Below are 15215 nucleotides of genomic sequence, written 5' to 3'. Positions count from 1 at the left end.
GGATTTTGAAACTAGATGTGATCAAACGAAGGCTCTCTGCACAGCAAAATACTGTTGTGTAAAGTTAAATATTAATTTTACAATGTTGATGCTTGATACAACAAAAACACACTTGTCATTCCATTTTTGTCCTGCTCCCAGTAAACTAAACAAAATGCAGTTGATATATCACAGGCACGTAGCTACAAGTGATGAATGAGGAGTTGTTGACAAAAAATGTGTCTGTGACGAGTATAGACTGCCGTATGAACTTGGGTATGAAGCCAAGCGGCGAGGACAGAACGCAACACGTCTGTTTTGAGTACAAGCAAATTCCTGCCATTTTTTTTTATCTGGCCCCCTCGTGTGCTCGCTCCGCAGACGAACCCGAGGTGAAGATCGAGGGCTTCGACGCCAACTGGTACCTGAACCGCCAGAACGTGCAGCTGACCTGCCGGGCTGATGCCAATCCGCCGGTTACCATCTACCAGTGGAAACTGTGAGTGCCGCCCACGCTTCAATAAAGCACGCGTGGCTGTTGGAAAACTGACTTTTAAACAAATGTTTTTACTCTACTTTTTTTTCTCTTTTTGTTTTTTTGTTTTCAATGCCAAATTATTTTGCCTGTGATTGGTAGAGTTTTTTTTACCTACATTTTTTTTTTACCCAACTTGTTTTTTTTGCCCATTTTTTTACCCACATTTATTGTGTTTTTTACGTCACCTTTTTTGACCCATATTTTTCTTAGAAACCCAAATTATTTTCTTATTATTATTAGTGTATAAAAGAAACTCCAATTATTGTTGTTTTTTAATTTTATTTATTCATTTTATTATATTATTAAAAAAAATTACACAAATGTTTTTTTTCCTCACAACCTTACACTCATTTTATTTATTTATTTATTTACACAAATTCTATTTTGAACGTCTTTAGTTAACTGAAATTATTTTGTTGTTGTTGTTTGCCCTATTTAACCCACATTTATTTGCTTTTTTTTTTAATTGTCTTTTGGACCCAATCTCTTTCATTTATTTATTTTTAACCCAACTGTTGCTCAACCCAACTCATTGCTGTTATTTTAGTTTTTTACACAATTTCCTTTACCCATTTTTTTCCCCCCAAGTCTTTTTTTAACCTGACTTAAACAGCTTCTTTTTTTCTTTTTCTTTTACTCAACCATTTTGTTGTTTTTACCCACATTTATTTATTTGCCTCTTTTACCCATTCTCTTTGTATCCAAATGTTCGTAACGTCATGCAGAGCGATGCACAGCTCTATTGATTTATGGGCCTTTATTTTTATTTTTTTTATTTTGTTTTGCAAAAGCTCTCATACGGAGCAGACCTGGCAGGCTGGTGTATGACAAATTTGCAAACCCCCGCGGGTAATAAAGCATAATAAAAACGCATAATGAACACAAGTTAACAGAATGAGTGGGCGCGCTCAGCTTGGTGTCCATGTGGCGAAGCATTTTTGAAATGATGAGAGCCGCGGTCTCTTTGCATAGCAAAGTCGACGCACGTCGTCAAGAGCATAACAATCAGCCCTCGTGATGAACAGCTAAAGCATTCTTGACTGTCGCACAAGTGGAAAAAGTAGTCTCATTATAAATTCAGGTGCAATTACGCTGATCAATGAAACTTCCTTCAAACGGATTTCTATGCTGAAGAGCATTCACACATACTACACAGTATTATAGTTATTTAGCAGCAAAATATTTCTTATGATTATTCCCAGCTGTTCATTTGACATGCTACTCCTTCATCCCCGAATTCCTACGTTCCATGGAAATACAATTTTTGAAAAGGAAAGTGACATTTAAAAAAAAACAATAATTTGTAGCGTTCCGCATTTTCTGTAACATTACTAACTCAACGCAGACAATTTACTGTTACCAGCTTCCACATTTTTCAACTAATTAGAACCCTTCCAATTGAGTTCATTCTTGCTCAGCGTTTTTGTTCCTACGTTACCCAAATTTCTTCTTTTCCCTCACTTCCACATTTTCCATTAATGTATGCTATATCCAGTTGAAATGTGTGAAACATTTTACATAATTCAAATCATCGTTCCACATTTCTCAACCAATCCAAAGCATTGCAACTTAAAGATATTCACAAAATTAAGACTTTTTTGGAAACATTGTTTCACATTCCCCAAATTTCAGATTTTCCCCAAATTCCCATGGACATACTAGTATTTCCCATTTAAAAAATTATTAAATAAATAAAAGGATTTAAATTCAAAATGTTCCCCCAATTCCTTTTTCCAGCATCCCGCATTTTCCGCAACAGCATTCCCAAATCAGTGCAGACATTTTACATATTTAGCTTCTTCCAATTTTCTCTACTGAATGAAGTCATTTCAATTGAGATTTTTTTTTTTTTTTAATTCACATTCCCCTAAATTTAAAATATTTTATTAATTAATTGCACATTACGTTTCAATGTCACCTCTTCAGCATTGACACACAATTTCCACAGAAATTGGATTCTCTTGTTTATCTTAATGGTTTTTATTGACTGTATAATGCATGACACTTCTTTGCGTTGTGTAAACACGACAAGGATATCTTCAGTGTCCTTGCCGTGCCGATTCTTTCTGGTTGTTTGTTTGTTGTGATGGCGATAAGAAGCTGACCCGAGGTGGAGCATAATGGCTCAATTGGAGCATAGATGACAAAAACAAACAGAGCTTTTATTTGGAGTCTGGCTTTAAAAGTTTGGGGATGCGATGTAGGGGGTGTTAATGGAGGACCTGTCACACAAACAGTTTGTTTTTCCACAAGAACCTCAAAGACTGATAATTACATGATTTATTAGTAGCAGATCTGCTGAGGTTTTCGGGTTCAAATTTGTTCCTTCTGTGTGACTAATAAAATAATTATTAAATAGTAAGTCAATTTGGATGGTGTTTCATATGATAACTTATACAAGATGCTAGCAGCTGCTAATCTAACACAGGGATGAGTTATGAGACAAATGGAAAAAAATCATTGATGAAATGCTAACAATTGCTATGCTAACATACAGTACAACAAGATAACCTGCGTCGAGGAAAGGGAGGAAATTTCTTTCGTGGCGGCTTTAAATAATGCATTTGTTTGTATTTTCCTACCGTACTGGAAAGCCTGTTCCATCCATGGACACTATTGGGGCCCTTTTGTAAACGCCAGCCTCGAGCCCAAGTACACAGAGATAAATGTGGCAATTTATGCGGTAATTGCTCAGCGGAGGCGAGGTGAACGAATAAGTCACGGCAGCGGAGTGGACGTAGATTAATAGATCATTGTAGCCACGCCACAAGCCTCCCTCCAGTTAGTGGCTAATGAGGCGCCTTTATGCATGCAGATATATACACTATATATATATATATATAAATATATGAATATATACATAGCTTTCAGCAAGAGAAGCTCGTATGAAGACCGAAAAGGACGATGCAGCGGGGAGATAAAGGCGGCAGAGAGGCGAGATGTGATCTCGCAAGACGAGGGCGCAGCGCTGACAGATCAGAGGGGACGGCCATTGCCGTGCTGAAAGCGAGACGCCAAATTTGTTGTGAAGGCTCCCCTGGGCTCGGCGGTGGAGGTCAGCGCAAGGCTGTGACGGAAGCGTCCGGAACAGGCTGGTCCACGGCTTGCGTCACTCTCAAACGCACACGCACGCACACACACACACACACACACACACTCGGCACATAATGTCGTAGAGCAAAGGTGTCACATTCATGTCATCGGTACGACATCAGAGAGAGGTTTAGTATTCCCTTCTCGTTAAACTTTTTGACAGATGTGACGTCACTTCCTGTCCCGCCCCTCGCTTCTGGTCTAAGTCCCGCCCTTTCACCTTCACTACCGGGCTAAGTCCCGCCTCTCACTTCCGGTCCCACCCTCTCTACCCAAATATGGACTTCATATGACGTCATAGGTGGCCTAGAACGTGTCACGACAGGTCCCTGTTTTTGGCCCCGCCCCCGATGCCCAAATATAGATTTCCTATGACGCAATACTTCATAAGTCGGGTCCTGTCTGAACATACTACATCGTATTTCTGTTTTTTCTTTTCTTTTCTTTTTTGTAAGAACAAATTTGTTGCTGTTCATATTGAAAACGTCAAAATAACGCACTCGCCATGGTCCAACACTCGCGTCCATTCACGGGCAATGAGGCTACTCGTTGTTGGAAGTCGATACCTTCACTTCACAAACACCCCCCCACCAGCACCCCCGTTTAATAGAATGGAGAGGCTGCCTACCCGATGCATGACCTGATCAAACGCAGGCGAGCGGAAGTGTTGCCGTGGCGGCAAACACCTGAGGCGACCTCTCATTGAGACGTTATCATTCGATCAACTGGTCGTGGGGGGGGGGGGGGGGGGTAAGCCCCCAAACACAAACACTGAACCCTACATCCCTCCTGCAGCGTGCATACCTGTTAAACATCCCCCCTCAGGCTGCAGCTTACCTGTTGGGACCCGGTTCCCTGGTAATTTAGTGTGATGGATTACGCTTGAGTTGCAACTCTAATGTAACACACAAGTACACGCTTATTTTCCTCTATTTTCTGTCCTGCGAATGCTCTTTTTTTTTTTTTCAAACTTCCCCCAAGGGCAGCTTTTTTGTGTAGTTGTAATAGAATTCTAGCCGTGCGTGAGTTGTGAGCTGATGAAATGCAGACAATAAGACGGTCGAAACGCAACTGTGGAGTGTCCTCATACACTGACTATTTATTTTTCTCATTAAAAAAAAAAAAAAAAATGTTAATGACTAAAGATGTTTATATATATTTTTTTGTCATTTAAATCATAATGTTTCAGTTTTCTTGTTTCCATTTCATTTTATTTCAACATATTTTTTCACATTTTTCTTCTATTTAAATTTTCATATATTTTTTTTACTATTTTTATTTGACCTTTTTTTTTGCTTATTTCTATTAACTGAATGTTGTTTTCTTTTTTTCTTTTTTAATTAATGTATTTTAATGAAATATTTTCATCTATGTATTTATATTTCCTTTTATCTACATTTTATGTTTATAATTGTCATTATTATTATTTGTAGTAGTAGTAGTAGCATAAATTTGTAACATTGGGTAAATAAAAATACATTACAATTCTAAGAAGAGTAAATACATATGAGTAAATAAAATCATTATAGAATACTAACAGTAAAAAACATTGCATTTGCTTTCAAATTTTTATGAAATTGACTTTTTGTATTTCTGTACAAAATAATTAAGATTCTCTTTTAATTTATATGTCATATACAATATTTCCCCTTCAAGCTGCAGTTTCCCCGTTGGGACCTGCCTGGCCGGGTTCCCTCGTAATTTAGAGTGATGGATGATGGTTGTGATACATGCGCTGTCGCATCACATTATTTTCCTAACACTGTCTCCCACCCACCCCCCCCACCCCCACCCCCACCCCCATCTTCCAGCTTGAACGGCTCGCTGCCGAGCAATGTGGAGATCAAGAACAACAGCCTGTTCTTCAAGGGCCCCATCACCTATGACCTGGCCGGCACGTACGTGTGCGACGCCACCAACGGCATCGGCACGCGCACCAGCATCGTGGACGTCAACATCACCGGTAGGCGCACGCCTCTCTGCTCTCGCTTGTTCTTTCGGCTCTTTCTGGCATGGCTTCATAACCGACAACAGCAAACAGCTACTAACCGAGCTACGAGCCGTCTGCAATGCTATGTTGTTTTGCTAACAGCAATCTAGCTTATGAGTGAGTGAGTAGCGACTGGGTAGTCGCTAAGTGGACGCTTAGCGCTGACAAATCAACAGAAGTTGCAAAGATACTAGTAGTTGGTAGTGTTATATGACTGAGTGACAAGCAGCTGCCAAAAAAGAGGCAGTCGCTAAGTGCTAGCTTAGTTTCATAAGGTTATGAAGTTGCTCAAATGCTAGCTGGTAGCTCCTGATGCGTGAACGACGCGCAGGTTGGTGGTGTTTAACAGAGTGAGTGATTAGCGGTTGCCAAGAATGGCAAGTCGCTAAGTGTTAGCTTACCACTGGCTAAGTGATTGCCAAAATGCAGGCTGGTAGCTTTTGAGTAAGTGAGTGGCGAGTTTTAGCTAAAAACAGGAGATACCAGATTTTTATTGGACAGCAGCAAAATGCAAATGTCTAGCACCCATTAATAAGGCTAATAGCTAACAGTCAAATCATCGCTGCGAGTTATTATTTGTAGCTTTTCATTGTTAGCGACAAAATGCTCTCGTAACATTAGCAGCTAGCTTCTCACCGACTTTCTAGCTAGATCTTCGATTGTAGCTAATGATACATAGCTGCTAACAGGTAGCGTAGCAGAGCGTCGTGATTACTCATGCCGCAAGTGTAGGAACAATGGCAAGTGACGCGCTACCTGGATCAACATCAGGGAAATGGGTAGCGGCTTTATTGATGGATGATGGATGATTCAACCCCCTTGCGGTGGGCGGTGAAACATCAGACTTTTAACGTATGGATTTCCTTCGAGGCGGGGGTTGGTGGTGTTGCAACTCTCAAAGCTTGTTGTTGACTCACTTCCCGTCTCTGGGAACAGCTGCCATACAGTGTCTTTTTTTAATTTGCTATTCTTTCCTGATAAAGGAGGAGGAGGAGGGGGGGGGGGGCGGGGGGTATTGTGTGCTCACTCAGGTGTGAGAGGCGGCCGTTAGTCACCAGACAGGAAAGTGAGGAAGCAATCTGCTTGTACCAAGGGCCCCTGAATGCGACAATGCCTCGCAAAGACAAAGAAGGAAAGGCACCGAAGTCATTTTCTATATTTATTGTAAATGAGCAAGGCTTTGTTCTATTGCCGGCGTCTGTGTCTTTGTGTTGAGTGACTCCAGAGAGCCGGTACTTCATTTAAGCACATTCAGCTTGCTGGATGTTTGCATACGCCATTTGAATACAGGCTGCTTTTTCCGCATTGTTTTGCAGCTCACATAAAGTGTCCCAGTGTGAGTCGATGAAGAGCAGTCGAGCCGCAGCCTATCTAGGCAGTCAACTCGCGAGATCGGAATTTACTTGTGTCCGCTGGTGGCTGGTGAAATGACAAATTATTTGTTTCTACGGTATGCAGCGAACGAGTGTTGATTTCATCAGCCATTTTTGAATTTAGTCTCAATTATAATCACACTCGTTAGTTTTTATCATAGTCAACTCTTCCCATTTTTATTTAGTCACCTTTTAGTCGACTATAAGTCGAGCATTTTAGTCTTTATTTTCGTCCAAGAAAACATAATTTTATTCGTCTAATTTTAGTCAACAGAAACTTCAACACGTTAGTCTAGTTTTACATTTTTACCCTTTTACATTTTTTTGTCAGCAGTTAATGAACGTTTCCGTCTCATCTAAAAGTACTTCACATAAAGTGCTCTCTCATCTTTTTCATTTAAAACAACTTGACGCGTAACAGTTTCAACAAGTGGCTATTATGACTCCATGCTACAAGCTAGTCATTTAGCTCGCATTAGTTAGCGGTCAGATTAACATTGTTTGAACGTTAGCCTACGGCTGTTGCATGATTGTTACGTTGTGCAATTGCTAGTGGCAGATTTGAAAGGTGTGTCACTGTGACAATTAGCAGAGACAGGATTTTACAAAATCATCATTTTTATCTCATCTTCGTTCGTCAACTAAAATGGACATAGATTTTAGTCCAGTCGTGAGCTAAATTTTCATCTTTATTAGTCGATGAAAATGTATACTGATTTAGTCCCAATTATTGTTTATTAATAGTGGTTTTAGTCTAGTCTAGTTTTTGTCAGGTGAAAAATGTGTGTTGACGAATTGAATTGGGTTCAAATTTGAGTGGACCCACACCCTCCTGGTAACTAAATATTTAAGAGTTATTTGTGCGCCAACTTATTTTTCTCAGGCAATACCTCGGCAGCAAATCGAGTCCCATGCCTGAAATCAGTGCAACACGTCTCGCTGGTGAAACTTACTATCTTAATATTGCTTATGTGAGTTTAGAAAATGTATGTATTGATCAACCAAAGTCCAGTTTTTGTCCGAGTTCCCGAAGGTTCTCAATCGTGCTTTTCAGACGTAAGCAGTAAAAGGTCGCAGTCGAACCCAGTGCAGCAGCTGGGAGTTGCGACATGGCGGCCTGTCAAACTTGCAGGGCAACAGATGAGTGTCAAACACGGGGTTGGTTACTGTTTGATGTGGTGAGGAATGCGGCGGCGTGTCGGAACCTGCCCGCGCGCCTCTCGCTCACAGGCGCTACGTGGCGAGTAGATGAAACTGTTTCCTGGTCCAATGCGGGTCTGGACTTGTTTTTGTCATGTACAATGCCATTTCCTTGTTGATTCTCTGGAGTGTTTTTGTAACAGCATTTGAAAGTCACAGTCTTGTAAGTTGGGGGTCTTAAATTCTTTGGGTCCAAGAAACCCTCATAAGTCTACTACGTGTATTGTTTGTACATGTTAACATGACCTGTCGACAAAATGTTTAACATTGCTTAGCTAGCGACCGCATATTTGATCGTTTCTTGTCTCCCGGACGAGATTGTTCACCAGCTCCGTTTGAGTTCCGACCAGCCGTTTTAAAGTGTTTTGGATAAAAACAGGCAATACAGGCTTTTATTTGGGGTAAAATGCTTCCTATTGTCGTAGAGAAAGAGCAACAAAATCCTGATTTATGATCAGTATACTCTTGGGGCAAACTTAGCACTGATTTTACTGGCAGCTAACAGTGTGCCGTTGCTAGCAGGTAGCATTAGTCCAGAGCTATTTGATTATGCAGTCTTTGAAACGATAACAGCTTGATTTATGCTCACTCGGAGATTAGCAGATAGTGGGAATGTGCAGCTGGCAAATTGATTAACGTTGTTAACAGAATGTGCAGCTAGCTGTGTGATTAGCTACAAACAAACTCTTGATTTCCTTTGTCTTTTTTTTTTGTGTCGTGTGTAGTAAATCAGCGATTTTAAAGAGTTTTGGATCAAAGCATTAGATACAGGATTTTTCTTCAATCAAATGCTAACATGTAGCATCCTATTGACTGAGGAAAAAGTGCGGAAAAATGTGAATGAGTGATGAGAAAACTGTGAGCTAACAGTGTGTAAATGCTAACTGCTATCATTAGCCCAGACCAATGTCATTTGTGTGGTCTCAAAAATGCTTAACAGACTGTTAAGTTGTGGTCTCGTAACTTCATTTTCGGTATTGGTTTCCGGTCAATTCTTGTTTCTTGCCTCACAGACAGGTTTGTTTACCTGCTCATGCATTTGATTTCCAAATGCTGCTTTAAAGGGCAGAAATGTAATCATTTCATATTTAGTCAATAACGTGTTCACGGCTTGGCCTTTTCCCACCGCCTTCCAACTGCGTCCGAGGCGCTGACAAAACATATAAGAAGTCCGGCGTCTATCAAGATTGGGGCGCTGTCCGAAAGCGCCGCCGCCGCCGCCGCCGCTGCGCGCGACGTGCATTATGCATGAGCGTGGACTGACACAGCAATATACGCCTGCCAGGAAAAACATCCCTGCTTCCAGTTTTCGCCGAGATAAAACGTCCGAGACAAGCTGCTGTGTATCCGAGGAAATCTGTTTTCTCTGCGCCGGGAAGCAACACTGATGGAGCACTTAAGAGAGGCAAATTTTAATCAAGCTCCTCGCTCTTCGCGCCGCCATTTGTCAGCGTTCAGCAGATAGCGGCGGCCAAGGAGTGCCTTGTTTCAATTAGTTTTGGGGGGGTGGGGGGGGGGGAAGGCGTCGAACCGCGGCGAGTCACGTGGGCACCGAGCGCTTTTCCTTCAAGGACGCGAGTCGCTCGTTGCAATCTAATGAAGCACCCTCGTCTTTTAATCACTCCTCCCGTAAGATAAACTGAAGAAAAACAGGCCTGTTTTAGCAAAAACAAATAGCTTATTCCCCTTTCGCTCCCAACTCTACAGAGGTGAAGCTGACAAGTGGTCCGATCCGATTAATCAGCTCGTTCGCCGAGGGCGTCTGATGTTAAAAAACGTACCAGAGGCTTATCCTGTCTCGGCAGCAAATGAAAGCCAAGTGAAATTGCAATTTGGGTTGGATTTCCCGCAATCAAACCATGTGCATGGAAATCTGTTGATTTGCTAACGTTGGTTTTAAGCTTTAGCCTATCTCGTCGAAGGGAAATTGTATTTTTTGCCCACCATCCAATTCTCAACAATCAGATGCAAAGTTTTGCTCTTAAAGCGACACTAAATACGATTTGAACCGTCAATTCATATTTTCATAATTCTGCCGATGAAACGTTGACTTACAGCTAGATTAATGAAACCCTTGTCATGGCCTGAGGGGGTCTATATAATTGTTACTGGAACTAAACAACTATGAGGTGGGCAATAATAATAATAATGATGATAAAAAGCCTACATGGACGTGGATAACAGCACAGTGCAGGATTTCACTCGCCGGCGAGGCGAAGGATTTCCAAACGACGCCGCTTTTGCTCTCAGCTCTTGCGACTAAGCTCTTTTTAGTGGGTAGCTTTCCATGCTCAAATCAAAAATAATAATACGTGTGGGGGGGGGGAGGATGACGCTCCCGATCGCATGTTGTTTCTTTAGGAACGCAACGGAGGCTTTACTTTGCCTTCTAAGAGAGAAGAATAACAAAGGCGGCGTACGTCCAAATTTTTTTTCTACAAAATGTATTAAACTAGAAATTATTTTTGAATAATGAATCGCAAAGTTATGTTTTAGTAGCAACCAAATAGATAATATAGAGCAAACTTCCTTTTAAGAGTGACGTGCAAACATTGTTCTTCCTGCAGGCTATTTGGCAACAAACTTTATCGACGAAGCGTGCAATTGATCTGAGGATCATTCTGCGCAATATAGTTGGGTTAACTTTTAAATCTGCCATTTTTTAGCATTACATTGACCAAATTCCCGTAGTTCATACGAAAGTTGTGGGGGATGCGAGCCCTCTCATCCAGCCAACCAACTGGATTCAAATGTAATTCTGCCCGCAACTGGCTCAACCAAACAAAATCTCAAATCTCAAACCCAATACGCTAATCGATCTAGGCAATAAAATAGTTGAGCTCAAATTAATTCATGCGTGTCTGGCTGTTGAGATTGCAAATGTTTGATTAACTAATTCCCGACAATCAAGGGGATAAAAAGCTGCTGGTGCGCTACGAAATCCACACAGCAAATCGGAAAGGTCAGAATTAATTTCTACTCGCCCCAAAGTTGGCTGGTAAATTTCATCTTGGCAACAGTGCGGCATGTTTGTGGCTAACTTCCATCCGTCCATCCGTCATTTTTTCTTCTTCTTCCTGCTTATCCTGGTCAGAGTTAGAGACGGGCTGAAGTCTGTCATACCTGTCAATCACAGGCCTGACACATGCTATATTCCGAGTACTAGGAAAATAGAAAAAATTCTAGAAAAATGCAATATAATGACACTCAAAAGTCAGAGTTTCTGCGAGGGAAACCTGAGTTTGGTATTTATAGCATTTACAGTTTGTAGTTTTCAAAAACTTTGGACAATGACGATTGTTTAGTCTTCCATGAAGACGTTTTGCTCTTCAGTTCACTTTTTATAAACCCAAAGACAATTGTACGTGACCGTTAATATCAAAGATAATTCACTCTTCAGTTTGCCTAATGGATATTTTTGTAAACATCAAAGACCATGGAAAGTCTTCAAATGACCCTTCAATGATCCCAAAGACCAAGCGTCTTCAATTACCCTAACGTACGTTTATATAAACATCAAAAACAATGGAGTCTTCAAAAAACCTAAAGTACATTTTTGTAAACAATCAAGGGCGATTAAGAGTCGACAATGAACCTAATGCTTGTGTTTGTTGTAAGCGCTAAAGACATTTACGAGTCCTCAACCTAATGTTTGTTTTGGGAAACATCAACAGACAATTTAGAGTCCCAATGAACATTACGTACACTTTCGTACACTTCAAAGGAAATGTGGCGACTTCAAACTAACCTAATGGGACGCGTTGCTGTAAACGTCGAAAACTGTGAAATCAACTTGATCCCGCAATCGTCGAAAGGCCGCATTGCAAAGCACTGCGGCGCCGCGCCGCCTGTGGTCATTTCAGAAAAGGAAATCAGGCCCTTCATTACGCTAATCACCTTCCCGAACAAGCGCGCTCTTGTTTTTTGTGCGGCGGACAAATTGATGCCGCCGTCTTCATTTTCTCGGCCGCACAATAAGTGGTGATGAATGGCCTCTCTGTTCGCGAAGGCCTCACAATTACGCCGTAATCGCCCGCTCTGTTGCCGTTGTTGTCTTTTGTTTTCACTGTACTGACAAATGTGGGAACATTTCTTTTCGCCTCGCCCCGCGAGTCCACCTAACGGAAGTGATCATTTAAAAAATAAAACGCAATAAAACACTCGCACAAAAACTTTGAATCGCACAGCTGGGGAACCTTTGTCAGTCGTTAAAGCGCGCCATAAAAATTGTAACGATCAAATGCAGTGGCAATTACGTAACACGATGGGGTGATTATTAGGATTAGATATGGTGCGGTGTAAATGATGGCCACAAGATGGCAGCAAAACACTACATGAAGCGCCGCAATTTACTCCAACATAGTTCTTGGCACCAAGATGCCACGAGATGGCGCCAAGGCAGTACTTGGGGTTGTGAACCGAACCGTAAAACCCAAAACTAACACTCCGAGCAATGATACATTTATGGAGTTTCACCTTTTTAACCGACCAAATGAGGGCAACCATAACTGTGATGTAGTCCACGATGAAAACAAGTTTTGAATTCCTGTTTTATCGGGATCAACAATGAAAGAGATGATATCAGATAAGTTCAGGTTCAGCCAGTGGGCGAACCTTCCGGAGATTTCTTCTTCATTTTTTATTTATTTTTTTATCTGAAGCTTCTTTTTTATCTGAGTCGAGGTGCACAAAGCTTTTCGTTCAACCACATCCGTCTAGAACAGGAGGCAGCAGGGAAAAAAAAGTAACTGAGATGGGCTCAGGCACATGATGAAAGGGGATTTTGGAAAGGATCGGAAGCCAAAAGAAACTTTTCTTACTTAAGCAACTCAATTTATGATAATTTTTTTGAGAATGTGTGAATAATCCAATGCTTCTTTATAAATGTTCCCATGTTAGCAAGAAAGCAATGGAAGACATGTTGACAAAAATACAAAATATACATGCATTTAGATGAAAAGTAGACCCTGGTAAAACTTTTCCAAGAAAGTTTTCCGATTCCGATCACTGGGATTAGATTCACATTTTTTCAATATTAGAGCTGTTCACTAATGATTATTTTAATAATTAATATGACCAATTTTCCAAATTTTCTCACAAAATGTGAATTTATCATAACATCAGGACAATTTCAATTCTTACGACATTTAAGGTTACACAAAGTAAGTCATGATTCATTGGCGTTCGGACTAGAGAAAGACCGATATGTTGTTTTTCAGGCCCGATACCGATTATTCGTAGTCAAGGAGGCCGATAACCAAAGCCGATATTGATTTTCAGTAAAATGGGGGGAGGGGGAATTGTTTTAAATACAAATGCCAATCTTGACTTTGTTGCAATGTCTTAAAGCATTCATGCTTATTGAACAGTTTTTCAGACTTTTCAAAATGTACTTTCTCATTTTAAATTTCTATAATAATAAAAAATCGTTCAGAGAGCTCCCATGGTTATCAGTACGTGGAAACAGTAAATGTTAATACCATAGCTCTGTTTTTTCCAAAATAAAATAAAAAACTGAAATCTTAAACTTTCACATTTCCTTGTTTTAATATCCAACAAAACCAAACGGTTCAGATTCTCTTGTAAAGTTAACAGAAAATGTAAATCAATAGTTTCCTGGGATTTAAATGGTTTTAGCTTTACCTTTTATCGGCCGTCAGTTTTTAGAAAAAAAAAGGCCGATACCGATATTCGTCAAAATGCCCAATATCCGTGCTGATAATCAAGCTGGCCAATTATTGGTCTATCCCTAGTTAGGACTTGAGGGGATCCTTCGAACAAAAGTTATTTCCTGTGAGGCGTCCCTGGACCTAAAAAATTGACGACAACAATTGGTTCAAACCATTATTATATGCAATTATAAATCATCGGGGCATCACTGTCGAAGCAACAAATACACCCAAATGCGACCTTGCCCATGAATAATGCAAGCCGGCGTGCCACTGCCGGTTGTCGAGAGCGCCGATTGAGATAGACGCCGACATGACAAGCAAATTTCACACGGCGGAGGCAGCGCAGACGAATGGTCGCGCTTACACGTTGATACACGCCGGCTCATCGCTACTTAAATTCCGTAGAGAAGCAGCGGAAGGCGGCGGCTGTTTGTCGTCTGATAAAAGGAAGAAAAAAAGCAACGGCAACCGTCGCCTGACGTGTTTCTCGGCTTCCTGGTGTGCGTGGAGCGGGAAAAAAATAGTTTTTGCAGAATAGCGGGTGTACCTTGATGTGACGTAAACACCGGAATGCTTCCCCATTCACATCACGCGGGGAGTTAAGAACCACTTTAAAAGATGAGGCGAGAGACTAACGCGTGCATCATTGAAGACTCGCACTTGTCTGATGTTTACAAAAGCATACTTTACGTTCAATGGCGATGCTAAATTGTCTTTGAGTTTATTTATTGATTGATTTTGCTTGGGGAAACTACGCATTGGCTTTGCCATTCACAAACCCGTACGATCGGGTCATTGAGGGCACTTGGTTCCAAAACGGTATGCGGTGTTTAAAAAAGACCTACCGTAGATTCATTGTTCCGACGTTGGGTTTCAATCCACCCATTTTTATTCGAAAATAAAACTGAATGGAAACGCTAGAAATTCGAAAAAAGGGCCCAAAATTCGCAAAAAAAAAAAGTTTTTACACTTAGAGGGGGTGGATTTTGAAGCACATCGTAAAAAAAGGAAAATGCGAATTTGGGCTATGGAAACAGATTTTGCGAATAAACGCTGACAAGACCGCATACAAGTCGCACGTTTTGTCCGGATATTACATCACACGTACGTTTGTAGTCCCAAAGCAATGTCGGGCGATAAAGTAAGGTATGTTTGGTACGACGACGAAACAGAAATCTTTTTGGATTTAATTAAAGAAGCGAATATTAATGCTATTTTAGATGGAAAACGGCAAAGAAACGCTACGGTTGATCAAGAATTACAAAAGCAAACTCATACGACGTCAGCGCGCGGCGCAGTCGCTTCCTGGTGCGCAGCGCCACCTACAGCGGCGGAGTCCCCCTCTCAATATTCGCAAAAGAAGAACAGAT

The 15215-nt window shown here is 41.0% G+C and overlaps 1 protein-coding gene across 5 annotated transcripts in view; it reads left to right on the top strand.

The window, feature by feature from the left end:
• nectin1b (nectin cell adhesion molecule 1b) overlaps positions 1–15215 on the top strand; it is a 204088-nt gene that overhangs the window by 83827 nt on the left and 105046 nt on the right. For all 5 annotated transcript variants that reach the window (XM_086081314.1, XM_086081315.1, XM_086081313.1 and 2 more), the window contains 2 exons: positions 361–478; positions 5422–5573. In XM_086081314.1, the coding sequence (XP_085937440.1) occupies positions 361–478; positions 5422–5573 (270 nt within the window). The remainder of the gene's footprint in view (positions 1–360; positions 479–5421; positions 5574–15215) is intronic.

This window comes from Leptonotus elevatus, chromosome 7 (assembly GCF_054856555.1).
Source record: "Leptonotus elevatus isolate MCC_2025b chromosome 7, RoL_Lele_1.0, whole genome shotgun sequence".
Classification (NCBI taxonomy): domain Eukaryota; kingdom Metazoa; phylum Chordata; class Actinopteri; order Syngnathiformes; family Syngnathidae; genus Leptonotus; species Leptonotus elevatus.
Note: the sequence above shows the minus strand (reverse complement) of the source record. Positions and strands in the feature narration are given on the sequence as shown.